The sequence below is a fragment of the Heterocephalus glaber genome, unplaced genomic scaffold (genome assembly GCF_053883595.1).
Source record: "Heterocephalus glaber isolate CG9 unplaced genomic scaffold, H.glaber_assembly_v1.0 deba00001745, whole genome shotgun sequence".
Taxonomy (NCBI): domain Eukaryota; kingdom Metazoa; phylum Chordata; class Mammalia; order Rodentia; family Bathyergidae; genus Heterocephalus; species Heterocephalus glaber.
In genome coordinates, this window is record NW_028258451.1 from 1062440 (window position 1) to 1074739 (window position 12300).

General features: G+C 56.6%; 1 protein-coding gene across 1 annotated transcript; it reads left to right on the forward strand.

Annotated features, from left to right (window-relative positions):
* The first annotated feature begins 3078 nt into the window (after positions 1–3078).
* On the forward strand, positions 3079–6531 carry Dprx (divergent-paired related homeobox). The gene is made up of 4 exons (XM_087200906.1): positions 3079–3271; positions 4130–4198; positions 4290–4399; positions 5903–6531. The coding sequence occupies exons 1-4, from the start codon at positions 3079–3081 to the stop codon at positions 6461–6463; spliced, it is 933 nt and encodes a 310-aa protein (XP_087057032.1). The 3' UTR covers positions 6464–6531.
* The last annotated feature ends 5769 nt before the right edge of the window (positions 6532–12300 follow it).

Genomic DNA, 12300 nt, shown 5'->3' on the forward strand with positions numbered 1-12300 from the left:
CTCCCATTTTTCATTAGATCCACTAGGTGGGTAATCATGCTAAGGCTATGCCTCTCAGGCACTGGATAACCTATCTAACCTCCCTTTTTGCCAGACTCTGTCCTCCACAAGAACAATGGAAATCTGACCTGCTCCTCATATTTGGGTTCTGCATCCCTAAAATAACAGTAAAGTTCACTAATTCTTTTCTCATTGTCTTCTGACAATTTTTCCCTTCAACCCAGCCAGTGAACAACAGCACCCCATGGTGGGTGGGGTCCACAGCCCCTTCCAGCCAGAAGAAACCACAGAAGGCAGAGCTTTGGCACTTCTGCAAACAATGAAAATCCTGAGGACTCTTCAAACTGGGAGATCCTGAGGGGCATGGTGGCACAAGCCTTCGATCCCAGCTCTCAGGAGGCTGAGGCAGGAGATCAGCATGAGTTGGAGCCCAGCCTGGGCTACATAGCAAGACTGTCAGGCCTGGCCTTGACCATGGGGACAAAGCAGAGGCTGCTTTCAGCCAGTAACAGCAGCTTCTCAGTAAACTGGGCAAATGGACTCAAAGCAGAGTACACAATCTCCCTGGTGCCGGGGAGTCCAGTGAGCATCTACACACCTGCGCACCGCCCTTGGGTTTAATCACAAACATTTCACTCCAGATTGTGCAGCCCCTTCCATGCCCATATGAGCCTAACTCCTTTCTCAGTTGATTGCCTGTATCTCTCTCTCCCATCCACACACAGATGTGCTAAACTCGGCTTTTCCCAGCTAGCTGCTAGAATCTATCCCTAACTTTGGTCTCTGCTTACCTAAATAAACTTTCTTTCAAAGCCTTTTTTTTTCTTTTTCTTTTTCTTTTTCTTTTGGACCAGGGATTGAACTTGGGCCCTTATGCTTGTGAGGTAGACAGTGGAACCACTGAGCTAAATGCCCGGCCCTCAAAGCCTATTTTGACACGTAGATTCGGGGGGGGGGGGGTGTTTGTTTTAGGGGAGTTTTGTTTTGTACTGGGAATCAAACTCAGGGCCTTGTGCTTGCAAGGCAGGCACGGTGCCACTGAGCTAAATCCCCAGCCCCAACAAGTAGATTCTTTATAACAGAGACCCTGTCTCAAAACAAAACAAACAAAAACACACCTGAGAAGTTGTGAAAGGCAAAGCGAGCCAGGCACAATGGCACACACCTGTGACCCCAGCACTTCGGAGGCTGAGGCAGAAGGATCGCTGCCAGCCTGGGCTCCTTAGTAAGACCCTGGCTTGAAACAACAAGAAGAAAAGAGAGATGCACAGCGGAAGCCGATCCACGAATGAACCTCACACTGTGACAAGGGACACGGCTCCTGCACAGAGCTGAGGTGCTGGTGGCCTGGTGTCAGGGACAGCTGGTGGCACCTGTCTCCGCTGCAGTTGCGTCAGGGTTGCCTCCCCATTGAAGGTTGCAAGGCTCCCATCACATTCACCGAGACCTCAGCCCAAGGACGGTCCCATCTCCAGCGCCGATGGCCAAATCAGGAAGCAATGAAGCCGGGCATGGTGGTGCACGCCTGTCATCCCAGCTCCTCAGGAGGCTGAGGCAGGAGGGTTGCTACAAGTTCCACGCCAGCCTGGGCAACCTAGCAACTTAGGGAGACCCTGTGTCAGAATAATTAAAAGGGCTGGGGATGTGGCTGAGCAGTAGTGTTGCCCCACGAGCGTGAGGCCCTGAGTTTCCTCTTCAGCAGCACAAAAATAAAACTCGAAAGACAGGAACCGCGCTGGCAGATGACACCCAACCGCTGGGCTGCTGTAGACAGAACGCTCCCTGCGGCCTTCAGCACTTGCCGCGGGGACAGCGCCAGGCTGTGCAGCCAGCGGCAGGAGCGGCAGGACTAGAACTCAGTGCCAGCCAGGCCCAGGCCGCTTCCCGGTTGTCTCCTCAGACAGCGACGCCTTCAAGCAAAGAAAACCACAGCACCCTGGGCGGGGTGCACACCTGCAACCCCACTACTCAGGAGGGTGCAGCATGGGAAGCCAGGGTAACAGCCTGGGCAACTCAGCAAGAGAAAACAAAACTAAAATAAAAGCAGGGCGTAGGGGCACATGCCTGTCATCGCAGCTCTTGGGAGGCTGAGGCAGGAGGATCACCACGCATTCGAGGTCAGCCTGGGCCACACAGCCAGACCCTCTGTCAATAAAACAGAAACTAAAACCAGCTGGGAGGCAGCCGGCGGCAGAGTGCTTGCCCGGGGTGTGGGAAGCCCTGCTTCAGCCCCTAGCACCGAAAACAAAAGGTGAAGTGTCCTCAGAGCTGCTGTCTCCCAATGTCCACTTCTTCCACTGGAAGCACTCGTGGACGCAGAGGCGAGCAGCCTGCCGCTCCCTGGACCTGTGCAGGAGGACACTGTGCAGCGGGCTCGGCCGCCAGGACCCGCTAGCCAGCATCAGGGACACCGCCACCTAGGACGAAGGGCGACTCACCCAGAGGCTCCTGTCTCAGGACTCACTCCCATTGCCATCCCTTTCCCTGCTGGTAAGAAAATCAATAAAAGATGCAGAGATAGGCCGGGCATGGTGGTGCCTGTCTGTACTCCCAGCACTCGGGAGGCTGATGCAGGAGGATCTCAGCACGTCCAAGACCAGCCTGGGCAATGGGATAAGGGAAAAAGAGAACAAAAGGGAAAAGATTTAAACAGAGCTTCTGTAAAGAAGGGGAAGGTCCGGGAATGGAGCTCAGTGGCGCCACCTGCCTCGCAAGTGCCAGGTCCCGAGTTTGATCCTGGTACCAGAATAAATAAATGAATAAATAAATAAAGAGAGGAAGAATGGTTGGAGGGAGGGAAGGGGAATCAGAAAAAAAAAAAACAAGATATGTCATGTACAGGTACAAATTCCCTATGCCAAATGTGATCATTGTGTATAACTAAAATGGACCAACAAAGATTTTTTAAAACACAAAATAGGACAAGAAGGAAAAACAATAAAGTGGAGAAGCCTGGGACGCGGCTCAGTGGTGCCCAGCACCTGGGAGGTGCTGGATTCAATCCCTGGAGGTGGAAAAGGAGAGCTCAGAAGGGGCCCGTGGTCAGCACCTCGCCCCTTCCGTGAGGGCCAGCAGCACATGCCAGGCCCAGACCGAGGGTCACCTGGATCCCGGCGGAGAATCCAGGGCCAGGCGAGCCGGGATTGGGGCGTGGACGAAGGGACGCAGGGCGCAGCCCCTACTGAGGACCAAGCTGTCGCTGCACTTCTCACCTCGGAGCTGCGCCTGCACAGCAGGCCGAGGATGTCAGGCTGGCAGGCTCCTCTCCAAGGTACACACCAGAGGGGAGCAGGAACCGGGGCACACTCGGGAGTAGGCTTCAGGCTGGCCACAGTGGCGCACACCTGTCATCACTGCACTCTGGGAGGCTGAGGGAGGAATATCCCACATTTCAAGCCCAGCCTGGGCTACCTAGTGCCATAGCGAGTCCCCTTTTCCAAAGTAAAAATTAAAAGTGGATGGAGGTGTAGCTGAGTGTGAAGGACCTGGATTCAATCAATCCCCAGTTCACAAAGAAAGGAGTTGGGTTCAGCTGATCACTGCCTGGATTTGGGTGGAGAGGATTTGGCTTCACCTGCAGCTCTGTCTGCACTCCACCCTCCACCCCACCCTCCTCAGTGGACACAGACCCTCTGTCCAAGACAGCGTCGGGGTGTTTGGGTCCCCAGGTCCCTGGTACTCTGCCTGCTTTTTTTTTTTTTTTTTTTTTTGTACCAAAGATCGAACTTGGGACCTTGTGCTTGCGAGACAGGGAGCGCCACTGAGCTCCATCCCCAGACCCCCTCTGCTTTGTTTTTAACTGGTCATGGCTGGCGCGGAGAAGCCCTGCTCAGCCTTAAGTGGCCACAAGGCTGGGAGGTGGCCTAGCGCGGGAGCTGGCAGCCCTCCCTGTGCACGGTCTGGTCAGGGGATGCCCAGCTGGACCCTGGGATGGAACACAGGGCTTTTAGCACTCAGCCCCAGCCCCAGCCCCAGCCCCAGCCCTTTTTATTTTGAGACAGGGTCTCACCAAGTTGCCAGGGCTGGGCTTCAACTTTCGATCCTCCTGCCTCCGCCTCCCAGAGTGTGGGAGTAGAGGCGAGCACTGTCATGCTAATCCCTCTTAAATTTTCTGCATTGTGGTTTCCAGCTGCACACATAAGTCCTGAGGATGGCTCCACACACGAGAAGTGCACGGACTCTGCTGTCAATGCGTGTGGTGAGTTCTAAACACACACAAAACCAAGGTGATTCACTTGGTTCCCATTGGTCTCCCCTATCTTGGGATCACGGCCCTGTGCTCTGTCCAGTATCCGAGAATGTTCTGTGTGTCTCGTGCCACTGTTTTGAGACAGGGTCTCGCTGTGCAGCCCTGGCTGGCCTGGAACTCGCAGCCATCCTCCTGCCTCAGCCTCTCAAGTGCAGGGCAGGCGCCACCACGCCTGGCAGCTGCAGTTTCCTAGGTGTTCGCCCCGGTGGGGCAAACCTAGCACAGCTTACTCCGGAGTGGCGGGTGGTGGACTCCACAGTGTCCTGGCGCCTGCTTGGGAACCCGGCTGATGTATCATGAGCTATGAGGGCCACAGCACTTGCTGACTACTCGAGATTCTGGGCTCCAGGCCCAGCAAGGAAATAAGAAAAAATTGCAGCAGTTGGTGGGGCAGTGTGCTTGCCTGTGATCCCAGCACTCTGGAGGCTGAGGCAGGAGAATTTCCCTGAGCTCAGGGACAACTTGGGCTACATAGTGAGACCCTGTCTCAAGAAAGTAAAACAACAACAACAAAAGCCGCGTAGCTCAGGCTGAGGCAGAGCTTGAGCTCAGGTGGGGAGGGTGGCAGCGGCAGAGGGTGGCACCGAGCACGCGGCATCTGGGGCCAATGACTCCTTCCTCAGGCCTGGCACAGAGGGTCCTGCTGAGGCGGTGCACTGCGTTCTCCGAGAGGCAGCTGCAAGAGTTGAACCTGCTGTTCCGCAGGAACCCGTACCCAGGCCCCGGCCTGACAAAGCATCTGGCCTCCAGGATGAACATGCATCCCAGGGCGCTGCAGGCGGGGCAGGCAGGGGTGCCAGGACACCTCAGACTCCTACACTGGGTCTTTCCAACCATTTAAATGCCAAGCTAGCTGGACCTGGGGTCACACACCTGAACTTCCAGCAACACCCACACTGGGAGGCTGAGGCAGGAGGATGGATCATGAATCTGAAGCCAGCTTGGGTGACACAGGGAGACCCTGTCTCAGAGAAAAACGATTCTGGTGTCTGGGCATCTACAGCTCAGTGGTAAAGCTTGTGCCCAACATGGATGGGTTCTGGGTTCGATAGCCAGCACCAAACAAAAAATCAGGCTGGGCGAAGTGCCGCCCGCCTGTAGTCCCAGCACTCTGGGAGGCTGAACTGGAGGATCACAAGTTCGAGCCCAGCCTGGGCAATTTCGGGATTTAGCCAAACTTTAGCTGCCTAAAAATAAAAAGGACTGAGTATGTAGCTCAGTGTGAAAGCCCTGATTCAACCCCCGCTGGCCCCCAATTTAAAGCCTGTTTTAGGGGGCCTTAGAAAAGCAGCAAGGTCAGATTTGACCCGGGGTTTGGGGCAGTCCCCGTGGAGGGGCCTGCTGCCCTCAGTCCCCTGCACCAGGGTTTCTGGACCAGGTTGGGCTCTGTTCCTACCTCTCATGGGTCCTTCATGGGAGCAGGCTGAGGGGGTCCCTCAAACTCAGTATCACCGAGCAGAACAAAAGCATTTCTGGTTTTTGCAGCAGGGTCCCTCGGTGTAGTCCAGGCTGGCTTCAAACTTTGCCACCATCTTCCTGCTTCGGCCTCTGCAGTGCTGGGACAACAGGCATGGGCCACCATACCCTGCACGAGCCTCCTGAATGTCAGCCACTGCTCAGCTGCACTGTTGCTCTCTTTCTCTCTACCCTCAGGTTTGGTTCAAGAACCAAAGAGCAAAGCTCAGGAGAGCAAATTGCCCCACCCACCACCCCAAGACGGAGATCGAGACCACGGCTGAGCCGGAAGCCAGAGCTGAGACCAGCGCACAGGCCCCGGCAGGCTGGCCCTGCGCACCTGGGGAGGGGACACTGCCAGGTGCCTACACAATGGCCCTGATCCGCACTGAGCGGGCAGTGCCCGCCTTCCAGCTGGACATCTGTCCACCCATGCTGCACGCCGGGGGCCACAGAGTTGTGCACTTCAGCTGCTGCCAGGACCCCTTGGTGTACTGCATGCACCCTGTCATGGACGCAGGGCAGCCCTGCCTTGTCCCCCTTCTGCCCCCTGTGGACGCCCACCCGGGCCACGCAGGCACTGGTGGACTGCAGCCAGGAGGAAGAGACACAAAGTGCCAGGGCTCAGAGCTTTTGAGACAGGATCTCGCCATGTGGTCCAGACCAACCTCTAACTCGCAGGGATCCTCCTGTCTCAGCCTTCTGAGTGCTGGGGTTACAGGTGCACAGCATCATGCGCCGCTATTTTTTTTTTCCTGATTGAACCCAAGGCCTGAGCCTACAGAGTTATTGTTCTCCAAGCCACCTGTGAGCTCTAAACCACTGCTGGCCCCCAAAATCTGGTGTGAAAGACAACAGGTCCCAGGTGACCTGAAAGTTAATAAATCTGTGCCTCTGATTCAGCCTGTTTTTCAGTGCCCCTCACTCAGCACCCCAACCCTGCCAGGCCCACTCCTGGCACCTCAGCTCCTCCCAAGCCTTTGTGTAACTTTTATTTTGTGACAGAGCTTCGCTAAGCTGCCCACACCTGTCTCTGGCTCAAGCACGGGGTCCTCCTGCCTCAGCCTCCCAAGTGCTGGGGTTGTGTGTGTGCGGCCCACGCCTGGCCGGGCAGGCTGGCTTTTAGGACACAAGTTGGTCCAGCTCTCTGTTCTGGAGGCTGCAGGTTCAGCATGGCTGTTGCAGGAGCCAAGGGCAATGGCAGGGACAAGGGGAGGCCCACAACCAGGAAGTGGGGAGACCGGTGGAGCCCAGCTGGAGAGCATGAGCCAATCCTTAGCCCCTCCCTCCCGAGTGGAGCAGGAGCTCCCCTCGCTCTGCACTGCATCTGGGCTCCCAGAACTCTCCCCTCACAGAGCGCCCCTGTCATCCCAGCACTCAGGAGGCTGAGGCAAGACAATCACTGCCAATTGGAGGCCGGTCGGGGCTCCCAGGACCACTGCCGCCCTCCAGGACCTGCTTAACCCAGGGCAAAGTGCCAGAGCCCCCCCAGGCCGGGCCTGTGGACACCCATCCCGGGGACACAGGGGACCAGAGGGGGTAAGAGGGGCCTGGGCTCACCTGGCTTGGTTCCTAATTTTTTTCTGAAACAGGCTCTGGCGATCCTCCTGCCTCAGCCTCTGGAGAACTGAGAATGCAGGCCTGCACCACCACGACCATCAATGTAGGATATTTTCAGCTTGGATTGACCAGGGCCCAACCCCGCCCCAAGCCTGAGAGCATGCACATGCTCTTTTCCCTGTCGTCTTTGAACCCAGGCCTCTCGACAGGTTCCTGCACCCTACAGCCTCCTCCACCCCCACCTCCTTGTGCCAAGTACCCCAACCCTCAGCCTCCCTAAGGCCCCTGCACTCCGCCTCCGCTTCTGGGCATCCCCCGAGCCAGCCCCTCCTCAGAGTTCCTCCCCACATCCTGTCCGCCTCCTCACACTTTTTCTTTCTTTCATAACCCTTAAAAACATTTTTTTAATGTTTTTAATTAGCCGGGCGCGGTGGTGCACACCTGTCATCCCAGCACCCGGGAGGCTGAGTCAGAAGGGTGGCAAGCTTCCAGTGCAGAAATCGGGGACCCTCGTGGTATACCCAGGGCTGGGGGGTGCAATATTTTGTGTGCTAAAACTGAAAATATATCATCCCACTTCAGCGAGCCCAGGATGCACGGGCCGCCGCTGCCCAGCAGAGACAAGGGCGGGCACTCACCTTCCAGTCCCCATGGCCGGCTCCACTGCGCCTGCACCCAGCAGACTGGAACTGCACGGCACTGCGCAGGCGCAGGGACCCGGGTTCAAGGTGCCCGCCCGCATCCCTGTGGTCCCCAGGACCTCAGGGCACTCAGGAACCCCTTCTTCACACTTGAAACCTAGAGCTTCTTTGGGGGTTTTGGAGCTGTCCAGGCTGGCCTTGACCTCACGTGCCAACCTCACCCAGCTTGGTTCCTTGTGAAGCAGGAGTGACATTCCTTCACATGTGTGGGGGGGCCCAGGGTCTTCCCCACGGAGCTGCACACTCCTCTTTTTAAAACTTCGAGACGGGCTCACTAAAATATCCAGACTGGGTTTGAGCTAGTGATCCTCCTGCCTCAGCCGCCCAGAGTGGTGCGTCCCCCAAGCCCAGCTATAAACCTCGTTTTATCTGTTCATCCACCACAGGTTCCTCTGCCTTTTGACTAATGTCAATCATGCAGGTACGGCATAAAATACAGGTATTTCTCCAGGACCCTGCTTTCAACTCTTCAGTTGTGGGCCACCAACCGGGTGATCTTTTTTTTTTGGTACCGGGAATCCAACTCAGGGTCTTGCGCTTGTGAGGCAGGCGGTGGCACCAGTGAGCTAAATCCCCGGCCCTAAATCGCTAAGCTGCTTGTGCGGGGCTCCAACTGGCCAACCTCCTGCCTCAGCCTCCCAGAGTGCTGGATCACAGGCATGCGCTGCCACGAGGCCCAGAACTGCAGATGCACACGGAGACCTTACAGCATCTGGCTGCAGTGCCACGCCCACCGGTCCCGAGCTCCCTCTGCTCCAGAACCCCTGCCGAACAGTGATTTCTCCTGTTTAAAAAACTCTCTGCTTGCTAGGAAATGAGACTATACTAAGAGTGCAAGAGATGTGCAGAAAACTGGGCATGGTGGTGCACGCCCATAAGCCCATGGCCGCAGAACTCCAGTGGCTGAGATGGGACAATAGCCAAACCCTATCTCAAAAAACAAAAAGAAGAGATTGCAGACCCCAGGGAGAGATTAGGGAAGCTCCACTGTGGTGAGAGTTCTTTCAGGGTCTCACAAAGGAACCCTTGCCAGAGAAGCAGGGCGTGGCGGTACACACCTGTAATCCCAGCATTTAGGAAGCTGAAGCAGGAGGATGGCCAGAGGTCAAGGCCATCCTGGCCACGCAGTGAGACCCTGGCTCAATAACCCTCCCCCAAAACTCCTCGCAGGAAGCAGTTCGGGTTTCTGGGAACGGTGGGTTGGGAGCCTGGGGTAAAATCCAGGGACTTGCAAATTAAGGCCTTGCAGTCCCCAACCCGCCCTTCCCTCCAGGGGCTGCAACTCTCTTTAGAAAAATGTTTATGTCCCCATCCCGGGCCCTTTCCGTATCCTCCCCCTCCTGCCCATGAGCATCCCAGCCTGAGACCTCGCTTTGCAGGCCTTGGCAGTCAGTGCTTATTCAGAGAGATGCACAGTGATTCCTGCGGGCGGGCTTCCCCTCAGCTCACCCTTCGGGGTCTTGGGACATGGGGGCAGTGTTAGCACTGGGCCCTGGAGGTGAAGGAAGCTGGTGGGGGCAGCTGCTCCTGGCCAGAAGGACCTGGGGGAGGCCCTGCTGGTGGCATGGAGGGCCAGGCCGAGCCAGGGACCAGCAGCCTGGCCCTAGGTGTGGGGTGAAGTTCGGGTTAGGGTGCTGGGTCAGCAGTGCCACTGAGCCACCACACGGTGCCCAATCGCCAGCCGTGGTCTTGGGGGACCCTGGCTCTGACTCTGTTTCCCATGTGTCAAGTGGATCGATCATTTAAAAAAAAAAAAACAAAACAAAACAAAACAGAGGCTTCACTGTGGAATTCAGCCCAGCCTTGAACTCTTAGTGGTCCTCCTGCCTCAGCCTCCTGTGTTCTGGGATGACAGGCAAATTCTGGCATTACAGGCAGCACTCTTTTCTATCTTGTTTGCCTTCTACAGTTATTTGAGCTTGTGGCCCATGGTTAAGTCAATCAACAACCAAATGGATGTTAGATTAAGCAGCCCCAGGGAGGAGCAGGGCCATATTTCAGTCCTCTGGGCCCTTGGGCATTTTTGTCCTTTATAAAACACAGTAAGCCAGGCAGGGGTGCACACACGTGTAGTTCCTAGGGCTTGGTGGATAAGGAAGGAGATCCAAAATTCAAGGCCAGCCGGGTGTGGCTGTGAACACCTGTAACCCGAATTCTAGTCCCACCAGGAATTTAGGGAGACCGTGTTTCCAAGAAAACCACAAGGAAGGTAGCTGTCCCTGGGACCCATGCCCAGTACCACTCGATTATATTTTAAAGGTTAAAATGAACTGAGTGTGCTCGAATACTCATGACCATGCTTCGGCAGTGACTTTCTCCCACAGAAGGTAATGTTTTCCTCTTTTAAAAGCCTGCAGGCCCTGCAGCTCGCCGGGCCCAGGACTGCACCTGGCAGGCTGCGGCTCCAGCCCTCCCGGCCGGCGGGGAGAACGGCTGTTTCCCAAGATCCGGAGGAGCCAGCGGCACTGCCAGGCCGCGCTAAGCAGCCCTAGGCTCGGCTCGGCTCTGCATCTCCCCGGCCAGGCTGGCGCAGCTCCCGCCTGCACCGGAACCGGAAGTTAGCCGGAGCCCGTGGCTCGGGCCTGCAGCCGGGCCCAGCACGAGCAAGGCCTGGGTGCCAGCAGCAGGGCCACGCTGCAGCAGGAGGACAGCAAGGCAAAGCAAAAAGGCACCTGTAATCCCTGCGCTCTGGGAGGCTGAGGCAGGAGGACCACAAGTTCAGCCTGGGTGACTCAGCGAGGCCTTGTCCCCAAACCCAGGCCCCGGGAGCCCCTCTCCGCTCCTCCCAGGCTCCCGCGCCTACGCACTCAGAGGGCGCACCACGTGGTCGCCCGTGTCCCCGGATCCTCCTGGACACGCAGCAGGGCCCGTCCTGAAGGGGAGCAAGTTCCCAGGAGGTGAGGCGACCACGCCTGCCTTGTATTTCTCTTCAGCTTACAAAAAACGTCCAGAGTTCCCACAAATCAGAAGCGCAAACTTCCGGTAGCAAGGGGGAGGGGTTTCGTTTGTATTTTTTTCTTCTTGTTGTTGTTGTTGATACAGGGGCTCACTGTGTAGCCCAGGCTGGCCTCGAACTCCCATCGATCCTCCTGCCTCAGCCTCCCCAGATGCTGGGACTACAGGCGGGCACCAGCAGGCCCCAAGGTGAGGCTTTACCAAACCGGGAAAGTCCTGATGGGAAGGAGGGCGGGGCACTGTGTCCAGCTCCAGCCTAGAGTGGCGGCTTCCTGGGGCCCCAGGCTATAAAAGACCTGGCCGCCTGCTCCTGGGCCTTTTTCTCGCCTGCAGTCAGCTCGGGAGGCCCAGGTGGGACCAGGAGCAGGAGCCGCAGTAAGTATCTCCCTCCGCCAACTCTCCCCCAGCTTTTCTCCCCGCAGACTCCTGCAAAGCCCTGACTGACCCCTGGTGAAATCATTTCTCTTCACCTTTTAAAAAAATTTTCTTGGTAATGCAGGCCCCTCCAGACGCAGGGCCTTCCCACTGAGCTCTGTGCCTGGCCCGTTTTTATGTTTTATTCTGAGACAAGAGTTTCCAAAAATCACCTGGGCTTTGCTCAAATTTGCCATCCTCCTGCCTCAGCCTTCCTGAGTGCTCGGATTATAGCCATGCACCACACCTGGTCTAATTTATTTCTTTTTCCTTTTTTGAGATAGGGTTCTCACCGTATTTCCCAGGCTGGCCTTGAATTCACCATCCACCGAGGCTGGCCTCAAACTCGGCAATCCTCCTGCCTCAGCCTCTTGGGTGCTGGGATCACAGGCCTGTGATAACAAGCCTGGCTCCTGTTTAAGTTTTGAGACCTGGTCTCATGAAAATATCAAGGCCAGGCTCCACCTGGGCAGCCTCCTTCCTCTGCCCTAGCTATGAGGGTTACAGGTGTGCGCCACCAGGCCAGGGTTTCTAATGCACTTTCAAGTGAAAGCTGTTAATGCTGCTCTGCTTGGTCTTTTTTCTCTGGCCTTAGCTTTAGGGACGTTTTCCCGGACTTGGTTGCAGAAACAAATTCCTTAAATTCCTCAGGGCAATTCCATCCTCCAGCCAGCGATCTTCCTCGGTGGAAAGAGTGAAGTCACAGCCCACGTTTGTAAGTGCTCCATGCCTGGGGCTTGAAAGCTGTAACCGTCTGTGGGAGACAGCATGAAGAATTGAAGTCCTGCTGCTAGGAGCGGGCGGGGTTGTGTGAGGTGGGAAAGCGGGGGGGGGGGGCGTCCTGCGCGGGGGACGAGACCTTGGCAACCTCAGTCCGCACTGCCAAAGTCTGGCCGGCGGCAGGGACCTGGGACTCTGGAAGGGAGCCAGGAGCGGGAACTCCCAGCGGGCCCCACTCAGCCCGGA

Excerpts from the sequence above, each read along its gene's own strand:
- Dprx (XM_087200906.1), top strand. The coding sequence starts at position 3,079 with ATGCCAGGCCCAGACCGAGGGTCACCTGGATCCCGGCGGAGAATCCAG. Across the intron at positions 3,272-4,129 it reads CTGGCAGGCTCCTCTCCAAG|CTGCACACATAAGTCCTGAG; the intron begins GTACACACCAGA and ends TGTGGTTTCCAG. Across the intron at positions 4,199-4,289 it reads CTCTGCTGTCAATGCGTGTG|TATCCGAGAATGTTCTGTGT; the intron begins GTGAGTTCTAAA and ends TGCTCTGTCCAG.